The 12,881-nt window shown below is 39.6% G+C and overlaps 1 protein-coding gene across 3 annotated transcripts in view; it reads right to left on the reverse strand.

Moving 5' to 3' along the window:
* ELMOD1 (ELMO domain containing 1) overlaps positions 1–12,881 on the reverse strand; it is a 214,171-nt gene that overhangs the window by 79,289 nt on the left and 122,001 nt on the right. For all 3 annotated transcript variants that reach the window (XM_073613140.1, XM_073613137.1, XM_073613139.1), the window contains exons 3-4: positions 10,733–10,878; positions 6,921–6,949 (exon numbers count right to left, since the gene is read on the reverse strand). In XM_073613140.1, coding sequence (XP_073469241.1) covers positions 6,921–6,949; positions 10,733–10,878 — 175 coding nt within the window. The remainder of the gene's footprint in view (positions 1–6,920; positions 6,950–10,732; positions 10,879–12,881) is intronic.

The following is a 12,881-nucleotide window of genomic DNA, read 5'->3' on the forward strand; positions in this document are numbered from 1 at the left end:
CAAACATACTGAAAGAAATTAAAAAATACGGAGAACTGTCAAACTTCAAAATTAATCCAATAAAAACGGAAATATTAAACATAGGTCTAGAGGAAAAGGAAGTTCAGTTTTTACAAAAAGAATTCCCATTCACTTGGGTAAAAGAACTCAATTACCTTGGAATTAAAATAACTCCTAGAGTCGAAAAAATTTATCAGGCAAACTTTATTCCACTGATCAATGAGGTCAAAGAAGAAATGAAAAAGTTAAGAATACAGCCACTTTCATGGATTGGAAGAATAAATATGTTTAAGATGACGATATTACCTAAAATAAATTACAGATTACAGATGTTACCAGTAAAAATCCCGCAGAGTTTTTTTAAAATAATTAAAACAATCATGCTAAAATACATATGGCTTAATAAAAAACCAAGAATTAAATACACGCTGATCACAAGGAAAAAGGAGCATGGGGGTCTTGCCGTCCCAGATATAAGTAGGTACTATAAAGCCATAGTTTTAACACGAATGTTAGAGTGGACAAATGAGAAAAATGAAAAAAAATGGGTGGAAATGGAAAACACAATAAGTGGAGCCACACTACATAAGAATATTTGGATTCCACGGAAATATAGAATATTGGACACCGACACGCACGAAATAACAAAAAATGTATTTAAAATTTGGGACACCATTCACTTAAAGAATGAATGGAAATATAATTCACCACTATTAGCACTCACAGGATCGAATCTCTTCACCCCTGGGAGGGAAATATTTGAAATCCAAGGAATAGGTAACCCACGACTGAAAGATATCACTAGAAATGGCAAAATAAGAACACGAGTAGAAATAGAGGAAAGGAATGGATGGAAGATGAATGAATGGAATTATATTCAAATAAGGCACCTAGTAAGCACAATACCACACCCACTGAGAGATGAAACAAAATTAACTGCATTGGAAAAGCTATGTAGCAATGAAACACCATTAAAAAACGGAACATCAAAAATTTATAGTATACTGACAGATTTGGAAGCACAAGAAAGACCAGAATATATAAATCAATGGGAAAAAGAAATGAATTTAAAAATAGATAACCAAAAAGTGGAAAAAATGATAGAAATGGGATATAATAAGGCTTGGGACATGAAGACCATAGAAATGAATTATAAACTAGTATCAAGATGGTATATGACCCCAGTAAGAATACACAGATTCCATCAAGATAGAACCTCCTTGTGTTGGAGAAAATGTGGCCAAATAGCAACGATCATACACATATGGTGGGAATGCCCAATAATAATGGAGTACTGGAAGGAAGTGTTAAACAACATAAAGGAAATAACTGGAGAAGAAATAGAACAAAATATTTGGACATGCCTCTTCCATATCTACAATAAACCTAAGAAACAATATAGAAAATCAATAATACCTAACCTCCTGAATGCGGCCAAGGCCTTAATTCCCAAGAATTGGCTAAAAAGTGGAAAACCAGACATTAGAAACTGGCTAAAGGAAATAGATTATCACTACAAAATGGAAGGAGGAGAGAAAGGGGATAATAGTAGATGGGAAAGTTGGAAAAACTACAAAGTCTCGGATATTTATTTAGATAGGATAAAAGAAAGAACAGGTGCAGAGCCAAGTGGATAAATAAATAACATAAAGGAACGGACCAGACACAGGGGAGGGGGAGGGGGGGTGGGGGGAAATAAGAGGAACTGAGAGAGAATAAGATAATAATAGGGTTTATAATTATAGAAGGCGGTTTGTCGCCGGTTTTTAAAAATATTTAAGAATATCCTAGAAGGGAAAAATAATAAAGATGTGACGGAAACAATCCACAATGATGTGAAAAAGGAGAAGAGATAAAGTTTGACACATAAAGTTGAAATAATGTCTCTCGGAAAATTTTCGCTGAAGTGGAAAAGAAAAAAAAAAAAAAAAAAAAATAAATGCTGATGTGGGGCCCATAGCAGGGTTTTCTGCATGATTACCACATTGCAATAATGATTGATCAGGATAGGTTATTAATTTTGGTAAGCCTTATGCAGGGTTGTAGGACTCATTGTGCTTGTATATGACCTACATAATTGGAAGACGGGTCAGTTTTCAAATATAATTTATATTTTGCTTGATCAATGGTGGAGAAGGATCTGGGGGTTTTGGTAGATTATAAGCTTAATAATAGCATGCAATGCCAAGCTGCGGTTTCCAAAGCAAGCAAAGTTCTTTCTTGTATTAAGAGAGGTATGGACTCCAGGGAGAGAGAGATATAATTTTGTCCCTGTACAAATCATTAGTAAGACCTCATCTAGAATATGCAGTTCAGTTTTGGGCACCAGTTCTCAAAAAGGATATCGGGGAACTGGAGAAAGTGCACAGAAGGGCAACCAAACTGATAAGAGGCATGGAGGAGCTCAGCTATGAGGAAAGATTAGAGGAACTGAATTTATTCTCTTGAGAAGATTAGATTAAGGGGGGATATGATCAACATATTCAAATACATAAGTGGTCCATATAGTGAACTTGGTGTTGAGTTATTCACATCACAGAGGACAAGGGGGCACTCTTTACGTCTGGAGAAAAAAAAATTAATCTTCAATTACGGAAAGATTTCTTCACAGTAAGAGCTGTGAAAATGTGGAATAGACTCCCTCCAGAGGTGGTTCTGGCAAGCTCAGTAGATTGCTTTAAAAACGGCCTGAATTCTTTCCTAAATGTACATAATATAACTGGGTACTGAGATTTATAGGTACAGTTGATCCAGGCAATATCCAATTGCCTCTCGGGGGATCAGGAAGGAATTTTTTCCCCTGCTGTAGCAAATTGGATCATGCTTTGCTGGGGTTTTTCGCCTTCCTCTGGATCAACTGTGGGTGAAGGATTGTGTATATGGGATTGTATTTTTTGGTTGAACTAGATGGACTTGTGTCTTTTTTCAACCTGACTAATTATGTAACTATGTAACTACATTTAAAGCATTAGGGCTCTTTCACACGGGGGATCTGTATGTCCGTTTTTCATCCTTCCGTTTTCAAATGAAAAATGAACATACATGTATCTCTATGGAGCGTCGGATGTCAGCGGTGACATGTCCCCTGACATCCGACCCGCTCAGCTCCAAAAAGTGTAACGGAGGAAAACCGTACTTTTCCATCCGTTTTTGGATCGGATCAGGTGACGACGGACTCTATGGTCCGTCATCATCCGATCCCCCATAGGGGAGAGCGGCGCTCTGACAGGTCCGTCGCTGCACAGTGTGCAGCGACGGACCTGTCATTTTCCTGCTCAGCGGGGATCGGCGGAGCGATCCCCGCTGAGCAAGCGGGTGTTCACGGGGCGAATCATCACTGATCCGCCCCGTGTGAAAGAGCCCTTACGATAATTCAGTCAGGAGAGTACAAGTATGTGCATACGTTTTCGTAGGTTTTTAGGTGGGATAAGTTGCTTGATAAGGATTTTATGACAGTTGACACTTGGGGATTGATGTACTAAAGGCAAATAGACTGTGCAGTTGCTTCAGAGCTCAGTAAATGAGGTAAAGCTTCACTTTGCAAAGAATACCCAATCACGGGCAAGGAAGATAAAAAAACTGCATTTTTGCTTGCACATGATTGGATAATGCTCATTTTCTAAGCTCTAGAGCAGCTGCACTTTGCCAAAGGTGCACAGTCTATTTGCCTTTACTAAAGTTTAGGAAAGCCCACAACCTTTTTTCTGACTGTTGGTGAGGATAACACACTGCTCAGAGAAAATTTGGGTTGGGTTTGTCATCTACTTTTTTTCTTTTTATATCTAAAAAGAAAAAAAAAACTATAGCTCCTCTTTAATTCTTTGTGTGAAATAGTGTCACCGGCGCAAAAATCACCATACATGTATATCAACAAAATATTTGCAAAGTAGATCTGATGCAGACAAAAAATGTCCTATAACATTTACAGTATAGGAAAAAGTATCAAAAATAGTGTGTCTGCGCTAATCCATATAAGTGCATATAAGTGCTACGTGACAACATAAAAAATAAATATAAATAAATTAATATAAATAAATTTATTTTTATGTTTTCACGTTGCACTTTAATGGAATTAAGTTGGAACCAAAAGGTTGATATACTGTATCAGTGGTAATAATATGCATATATACACTTATATGGATTACCTCTTTAATTCTTGTTTAAAACAATCCCAAACCCCAATTTAAATGACTAATCTAGGGGCCAGAAAACAGCACTGTGCATCCAGGAAAAGATCATCTGAGGGCATGATAAAGTTGTAGAATTCATAGGAACTGTTTTTCCATGATTCACAATCAAGTGAGCCCACCGTCATGGTAGTCAGGAGGCAGAAACCCCTATCTGAGTGGACTGGTTCTCCTAAGACTCTCATCTTGCACTGCTCTTCTCAATATGAACATATCAGAGCAGGGAAGATGGCCGCGGCTCGTGTTTGTGAACCGAAGTGGAGTTTGCGTGCCGAAGCAAATTTTTGTAAACTATTCTGTTCGCGAACCGTTTGTGAACAGTAACGTTCGTGAACCGAGGTATCACTGTATAATGAACCAAAGATTACACCCTCCCCCAATTAGAACCAATAATTTGTACATTGAATGGAACCACATAACTCTTATATTAAACATAAAGTGCTGTCCATGTCTTTTTATGTGTATGCTGCAACTTAGTGATCACTTAAGTGACATAAAATAACACAGCATTCCTGTGATCAACCCCCCATTTAGTTATTATTTATTTATTACAGGTACTTATATAGCGCCATCAATTTACACAGCGCTTTACATATTTTGTATACATTGACATCAATCCCTGCCCCTCAAGGACACATTGCAATATTGTTTACAGCAGGTTCCAGCAGTGCATTCCCCTTCACAATATGTGTATGCTCTTCTGTCATAGACATCCTTCTGTGTCGATCACACTCCCCACACAGTAGACAGATTATCATCTATAGTGCTTTACGCCCCTAAAGGTTAATGATATAGAGATATATTGCTCAGTATGTACAAGTTTCCAATATACTGCAGCACAAAAAAGAGAATATAAGCAAAGACCATAGTGCTTTCCATAAAATCAACAGCTTCTATATTAAAACAATGCAGTATGTAGTACTGTGCGCTCAATACTATGCATTTACTGCTTGGGATGCAGAGTCCGAGTGTTGCTGATGCTATATTTCCAGATGAGGACGATGGCTCCTCCTACTTCAGTGACATCACTTAAGCTCTGCTCTATGCGCTACGTCCCTTGACTTTGTGCTTAACCCTCCAACTAAATGGAGAGTTGATCACAGGAATGCTGTGTTATAATATGTCACTAAAGACACTAAATCAAAAATTACTTACCTCTGTTCCAATGGTGGGAAGCCCATGAGGCCCCTAGATGGCCCCGGCATCTTCTTCCCATATTCAGCCATCTTGTTGGCGTGGGATGACATCACTTCTGTGCATGTATAGGACTGCAGTCATCCTGGCACACAAGCATTGTGATGGAATGTAAACTGAGGTGCGCATGCACAGGTCAATGTATATTCCACAGAGGAATGCAGGTATATGTATTTTATAGCAGAAGAGACATTGGGGTTGATTTACTAAAACTGGAAAGTACAAAATCTGGTGCAGCTCTAGATAGAAACCAATCAGTTTCCAGGTTCTATTGTTAAAGCTTAATTGAACAAGCTGAAATTAGAAGCTGATTGGCTACCATGTACAGCTGCACCAGATTTTGCACTCTCTAGTTTTAGTAAATCAAACCCATTGCATGTCTCTTCTGCGATAAAGAGCCTGTCTGTTCTCAAATAAATTTTTTTATATTTAGTTCCGCTTTAAGATCCCTTTCACACTGGAGGCGTTTTTCAGGCGCTTTAGCCTAAAATTAGCGCCTGTAAAGCACCTGAAAAAAGCCTCAGCTGCAAACCCAGTGTGAAAGCCCGACTGCTTTCACACTGGGCCGCTGCGCTGGCAGGGCGTCACAAAAAGTCCTGCAAGCAGCTTCTTTGCAGCGCTATAGGAGCGATCAATACACCGCTCCTATAGCGTTCCTGCCCATTGATATCAGCAACGTTTTACGGGCGGTTTTAACCCTTTTTCGGCCGCTAGCGGGGGTTAAAACCGCCCTGCTAGTGGCCAAATAGCGCTGCTAGAATATTGGTTATAGCGCCGTTTTACCGTCAACGCCCAGACGCTTTCAGTGTGAAAGGCTCTAAGTGATTACTAAGTTGCAGTATACAGCTGATGGGCACATAAGAAGATGCAGCTGAAGTAACTTCCTATGTACTTTATTAAAGCATTAGCATTATTGTATGTGTATATACAGTATGTATTAGGTAATTATGACTAAATCTATATAATAAAAGTGTTTTGTTTTTATAATATATAGACAGGTAGTTTATAGTGCTGCACTTGTTTTTAGTGTATAAAATAGGTATTGTGCACAACACGTTGGAGTATCAGCAAGCTTCGATGGGGGAATTCATTTTGTAAGTGCAGAAGTTATTTTTTAAATTCACATTCTCTGTTGAGAATAGAACAGGTCTAAAGACAAGACTATCCTCATAATAGAGGCAGATACATCAGATGGCCCTATGATACATTTCTCAGCATATATAATAATCCTACTCCTTGCATGTCGTCACAGAAATTAGTAATGTACATGTAATCAGGTGCTGAAATAATACTTATAACTTATAATACTAATAACAGTGTATAGAAGGACTGAGTTCCATTGTTGAAGAAGCCGGGATTCGTTCTGCTGGCTGTCTCTTCCTCTGCTGATGACTGGAAGGAATCACACGGAGCCACTCATCTCAGTCTATAGCTGCATTCTTGATGAACATGGAATCTGACATATACACACAGGCTGCATGTTCTGCCAGACAGCAATAACTAGAACTAGATCATAATGATAGCTATAGAAAGACTTACCTTGCTTTTAGAGGATTTCAGCGACGTTTCTGCAAAACAAGATGTGTAAATTGTATCACTCTCTAATACATAAATGACATTTATCCATATATAGGTAAAAAATGGAACTATGAGCAAAATAAAAAAATTACACACACAATGCAGGCTATCACTACCATTAACACAGTAGTTTTTGTTTTCCCAAGCCCCACCCCCCACCGTTATATAGCTTTATTACTCCTGATTCTGCCAGGAATCTGTTATTTTTCTTTAACCACTTCAGCCCCGGAAGATTTTAACCCCTTCCTGATCAGAGCACTTTTTGCATTTCAGCACTGCGTCGCTTTAACTGACAATTGCACGGTCGTGCGACGTTACACCAAAACACAATTGACGTCCTTTTTTCCCCCACAAATAAAGCTTTCTTTTGGTGGTATTTGATCACCTCTGTGGTTTTTATTTTTTGCGCTATAAACAAAAAAAGAGCGACAATTTTGAAAAAAAAGCAATATAAAAAATATATAAAAAAACTAATTTTTTCCTCAGTTTAGGGCGATATGTATTCTTCTACATATTTTTGGTACAAAAAAATCTCAATAAGCGTATATTGATTGGTTTGCGCAAAAGTTATAGTGTCTACAAAATAGGGGATAGATTTTATTATCTTTTTTTTAATTAGTAATGGCAACGATCTGTGATTTTTATCATGACTGCGACATTATGGCGGACACATCGGACACTTCTGACACTATTTTGGGACCATTGTCATTTATACAGCAATCAGTGCTATAAAAATGCACTGATTACTGTGTAAATGACACTGGCAGGGAAGGGGTTAAACACTAGGGGGGCGATCAAGGGGTTAAGTGTGTCCTATGGAGTGATTCTAACTGGGGGGGGGGGGTTGGGCTACCACTGACATGACAGAGCTCACTGCTCCTGATGATAGGGAGCAGTAGATCTCTGTCATGTTGCTAGGCAGAACAGGGAAATTTACATAGGCATCTCCCCGTTCTGCCACTCCGTGACACAATCGTGGGATACTGGCGGACATCGTGCGTGCCCGCTAGCCCCGCAAATTAAAGGGGACGTACAGGTTCGCCCATTTGCCCACCGCTGCCATTGTGCCGACGTATATCGGTGTGCGGCGGTCAGCAAGTGGTTAAAAAGGGTGACAACACTATTTATTCTGCAGTAAAATCAGCAGCAACGTTGTCACCCTGTACAGGGTAGTCTTAAGCCTCATACACACGATGAAGTTATCAGGCGACTAATCATTTTTTGCTGCATGCTTGTCTCATATAGAAAGTGAAGAAGTTACTCAACTTAGGAAAATTCTCGTGGAGACAGAATATAACTTCGGAAGTAATGTCATGTGTAAAATTGTTTTGTAATGTATTATTTAGTTTCCGAGCATGCGTAGTCTTGCTCTTACAATTTTTTTCTAAAGAAAACTGTACTAATTAAACAATAATCAGACGTTGTGTTCACGTACGTTAACATTTTTATAGCATGCACCTTCGGTTTTTGTCGTCCGACAAGTCGGAATCGGCCGTCGAAAGCACCCTACTAACAATCAGATAATCTGCCGATCGCTCGCCACTCAAAACTTTACTTCCGATTTTCTTATCGTGTGTATGGGCCTTTAGAGGTACATGTAATTTTAAATGGACTTTTACAAAAAGACAAACACAATAAACACAATAAAGACCACTTTTTAAGCAGTTAGGTCTGTTTCAGCTTCAGCTTGTACAAAAACTGAGTAAACAGCAAACTTTGACAAAGCATTTTCAGATTTTTTTAGCAGGCTTTGTTGAAGTACCATTCAGTTCCAGTTTGTAAATTTTGAACACAGATCCTAATGGGACCCACGCTGTGTGTGCCTATGGATGCACAAAGCCCAGCTTGAGAGCACAGCCACACATATGACTTCATAGCACATGGCTTGTTATTGGGGCAACCTGAAGGAAGAGGTGAGGGACCCTAGAAGTGGAGGCAAGGGACAGCTTTGTGCAATACCACTGCACAAAGTAGGGAAGTTTAACTTCCTTTTTATTTTCATTAACCACTTCCGTACTGCCTGCTGTCATTATACGTCGTACTTTGATGTTGAATACCATTGTTAAGGCAGCAGATGCCATAACCCCAGGATGTTCTTAAACGGCGGGCGGTCCGCTTTCAGATAAAAGTGGTCTTCACGGTGAATTCGCCGTGAGATCACTTTTATCGGCGGCAGGAGAGGTGCCCAGCCCCCTCCCGCTGTTTTTTGGTCATCTCCGCCGCTTATCGGAGCCCTCGGTAGGTGGAGATGATCCCATCCTTTCCCCTCTGAGGCATTGTGTCGAGTGAGGGAAAGATGGCCCCTACTAGACTCAATGACGTTGGATGACGGAAGCAACGTCAAACGTCACTTCTGCCCAACGGCCTTATAGGGACATTTTTTTTTATTGAAAAAAAAAAAGACTTTATTTTTTATTGCACTTACTGTAATGCCCTGTACACACGATAGGATTTTACGATGGAAAATGTGTGATAGGACCTTGTTGTCGGAAATTCCGACCGTGTGTAGGCTCCATCACACATTTTCCATAGGAATTTCCGACACACAAAGTTTGAGAGCTTGCTATAAAATTTTCCTACAACAAAATCCGTTGTTGGAAATTCCGATCGTGTGTACACAAATCCGACGCACAAAGTGCCACGCATGCTCAGAATAAATTAAGAGACAAAAGCTATTGGCCACTGCCCCGTTTATAGTCCCGACGTACGTGTTTTACGTCACCGCGTTCAGAATGATCGGATTTTCCGACAACTTTGTGTGACCGTGTGTATGCAAGACAAGTTTGAGCCATCAGAAAAAATCCATGGATTTTGTTGTTGGAATGTCCGATCAATGTCCGACCGTGTGTACGGGGCATAAGTGTAAATGTGAGATGTGAAGTCTTTTTGACCCCAGATCTCACACTAAAGAGGTCCTGTCATGATTTTTTTCTTAGTTGTGGGATTACATTCCTTGTAATAGGAATAAAAGTGATCCACATTTTTTATTTTTAAAGGGACAGTGTAAAAATAAGAAGTAAAATAAAGAAGAAGAAACAAATAAAAAATTTAAAACGCCCCATCCCTCCGTGCTTGCGCGCAGAAGCGAAAACATACGTACGTCGCTCCCGCATATGTAAACGGTGTTCAAACCATGCATATGAGGTATTGTCGCAATCGTTAGAGCGAGAGCAATAATAATTTTAGCAAAAGATATTCTCAAAACTGGTAACCTGTAGAAATTTTTAAACATCGCCTATGGAGATTTTTAAGGGTCAAAGTTTGCCACCATTTCAGGAATGGGTGCAATTGTGAGGCATGACATGTTGGGTATCAATTTACTTGGCGTAACATTATCTTTCACAATATAAAAAAAAAAAATGGGCTAAGGTTACTATTTTCTTATTTTTTTATTAAAAAAAGTGTATTTTTTCCCCAAAAATTGCATTTATAAGACCACCATTTTTTCTCTAGGGCAGTGATGGCAAACCTTGGCACCCCAGATGTTTTGGAACTACATTTCCCATGATGATCATGCACTCTGCAGTGTAGTTAAGCATCGTGTATGTAGTTCCAAAACATCTGGGGTGCCAAGGTTCGCCATCACTGCTCTAGGGTGTCTGAAAAATATATATAATGTTTGGGGGTTCTAAGTAATTTTCTAGCAAAAAAAAAGATTTTAACTTGTAAACAACAAGTTTGAAAAATAGGCCCGGTCCTTAAATGGTTAAAAAAAAAACATGAAGTTTTACAACCGCTTTAATGAATAGTTTTATAGCTGTCCCCCAACATACCTATCTTTAATGTCCTCCCAGCACCTGGCTTGTTCTTGTAGCAGATTCTCTGCAGTTCGCAGCGGCCAGTCAGCTTCCTCAAGATAAACTTGAAGCAACGCCAGAGACAAATGCAGTAGAAGTATAGCCACACCTGAACCACCATTCTGCAGACAAATGGAGAAAACATGTTACTTTCAGCTGCAGAATACAACAATTGTATGGACACTTGAGATTAAAGAAGAACTCTGGTCTAAATAAACAATGTGGTTAAAATGAAGGTTTACCAGAATGAGGGGGCCTATAAAAGACAACTTTGCTCGGTTGTGCTTTAACGAGACGCTATATATTGCTTGAACACAAAAATCCAGGTAAAGGGACCTTGCAAAAAAATGAAGGGTTACACTTACCTCTCCAATGGGCACAGACCTGTTTTGTAGCCCTTTTGCAGAGCTAGAAGTACTTCTGCTATCCAATATGTCTGGGTGTTGGACAGGGTGGGTATTTATTGGGCACTGTGGTTCCTCACTGGGGCTGCTATGTTACCACTGCACGCAATGATGTATATAGGTGGGCAGAAACAAACACAGCGTTCAGCAGAGGATGTGCTATGCAACACATGTGGAAGTATCAATTGGAATTGGTAAGCTGCAATATAATAAATATTTGCTTTTGGGTGTAAGGGGTAGGTCTCAGCTGAATTGCACAGGAATGGGGTCCGTGTTCCTGTGCAATTTTTGTGCAGTTCGATTTCCAGCCCATTCATTTGAATAGGCTGAAATTACACTGGATCACACCAAAAGTAGAGCATGCGGTACTTTTCAAAAAAGCATTGCACCGGATCATCGTACCATGGGATCCGGTGCAGGCAAGCTCGCTATGCTTTTTGTGTTGTTACGATTATATTGACACCCGCAGCAGATCGCACACCCAGTGCGTTTTGAACAACTCACAGGAAAGGTGCATGAAACGCGGGTTTTTCCACACCATGTTCCTTTGTGAACGAGCCCTAATACCTCCTTAAAGCGGAGTTCCACCGACATGTTTTTTTTTTTAAAGCCAAACTTTGGATCCTAAAATTTGCCACTCTAATACACATATTTGATCAAAAAATACCTTATATTCTGCTGTGTATGAAGTTCTCATATTGCTTGTGGGCATGTGAAGCCCACAAGCATTTATTTCGGGATACGGTGCCGCTGAATGTCCAGAATGCACCGCCCGTTCTCGCGCATGCGCAGTGTGAGACGCTCGCAGTGCAGGAAACTTATCACGTTGCCATCACAACGGGCGTCGGCGTCGGAAGTGCCTGCCCTGTTGTAATGGCAACCATCAACACGTGACTGGCGTCATCACATCAGGTCCGGTTTCGGAATATCGCGATAACGAGCTGCGGCCATCCACACTGACTCCTGGGAATTATGACACATAGCTCCCAGGAGACAGTGCGCCACCGGATATGACGGACATATCCACGGGTGGCAGAGACAGGAAACTCGATTGTAAACTGTACTATCCAGGTAAGCTGTCAGAATGCTTTTGATGATAAGTTCTAAAAGTGGGTGGAACTCCACTTTAAAACTCCACCAAGCACTATATACATCTAAACTGATGACTGCAAAAAACAGACTTGGTATGGCTTCCCCATGTTTCCAACAGTCAAACAAATGTGGAAAATGTTAAAGAGTAACTTCACTTTTGTTGAGAAAAAAAAACATTCCACTCGGAGTGATTTTGGTACATTGTAAAGATTTTAACCACTTTAGCCCCGGAAGAATTTACCCCCTTCATGACCAGAGCACTTTTTTGTAATTTGGCACTGCGTCGCTTTAACTGATAATTACGCGGTCATGCGACGTTGTACCCAAATAAAATTGAAGTCTTTTTTTCCCACAAATAGAGCTTTCTTGGTGGTATTTGATTGCCTCTGCGGTTTTTATTTTTTGCGCTATAAACAAAAAAAGAGCGACAATTTTGAAAAAAACGCATTATTATATTATATATTATTTTTACTATAATAAATATCTCCAAAAAATATATAAAAAAACTATTTTTTTCCTCAGTTTAGGCCGACATGTATTCTTCTACATTTTTTTGGTAAAAAAAAATCGCAATAAGCGTATATTGATTGGTTTGCGCAAAAGTTATAGCGTCTACAAACTAGGGGATA

Source organism: Aquarana catesbeiana, linkage group LG02 (genome assembly GCF_042186555.1).
Source record: "Aquarana catesbeiana isolate 2022-GZ linkage group LG02, ASM4218655v1, whole genome shotgun sequence".
NCBI classification, from domain to species: Eukaryota; Metazoa; Chordata; class Amphibia; order Anura; family Ranidae; genus Aquarana; species Aquarana catesbeiana.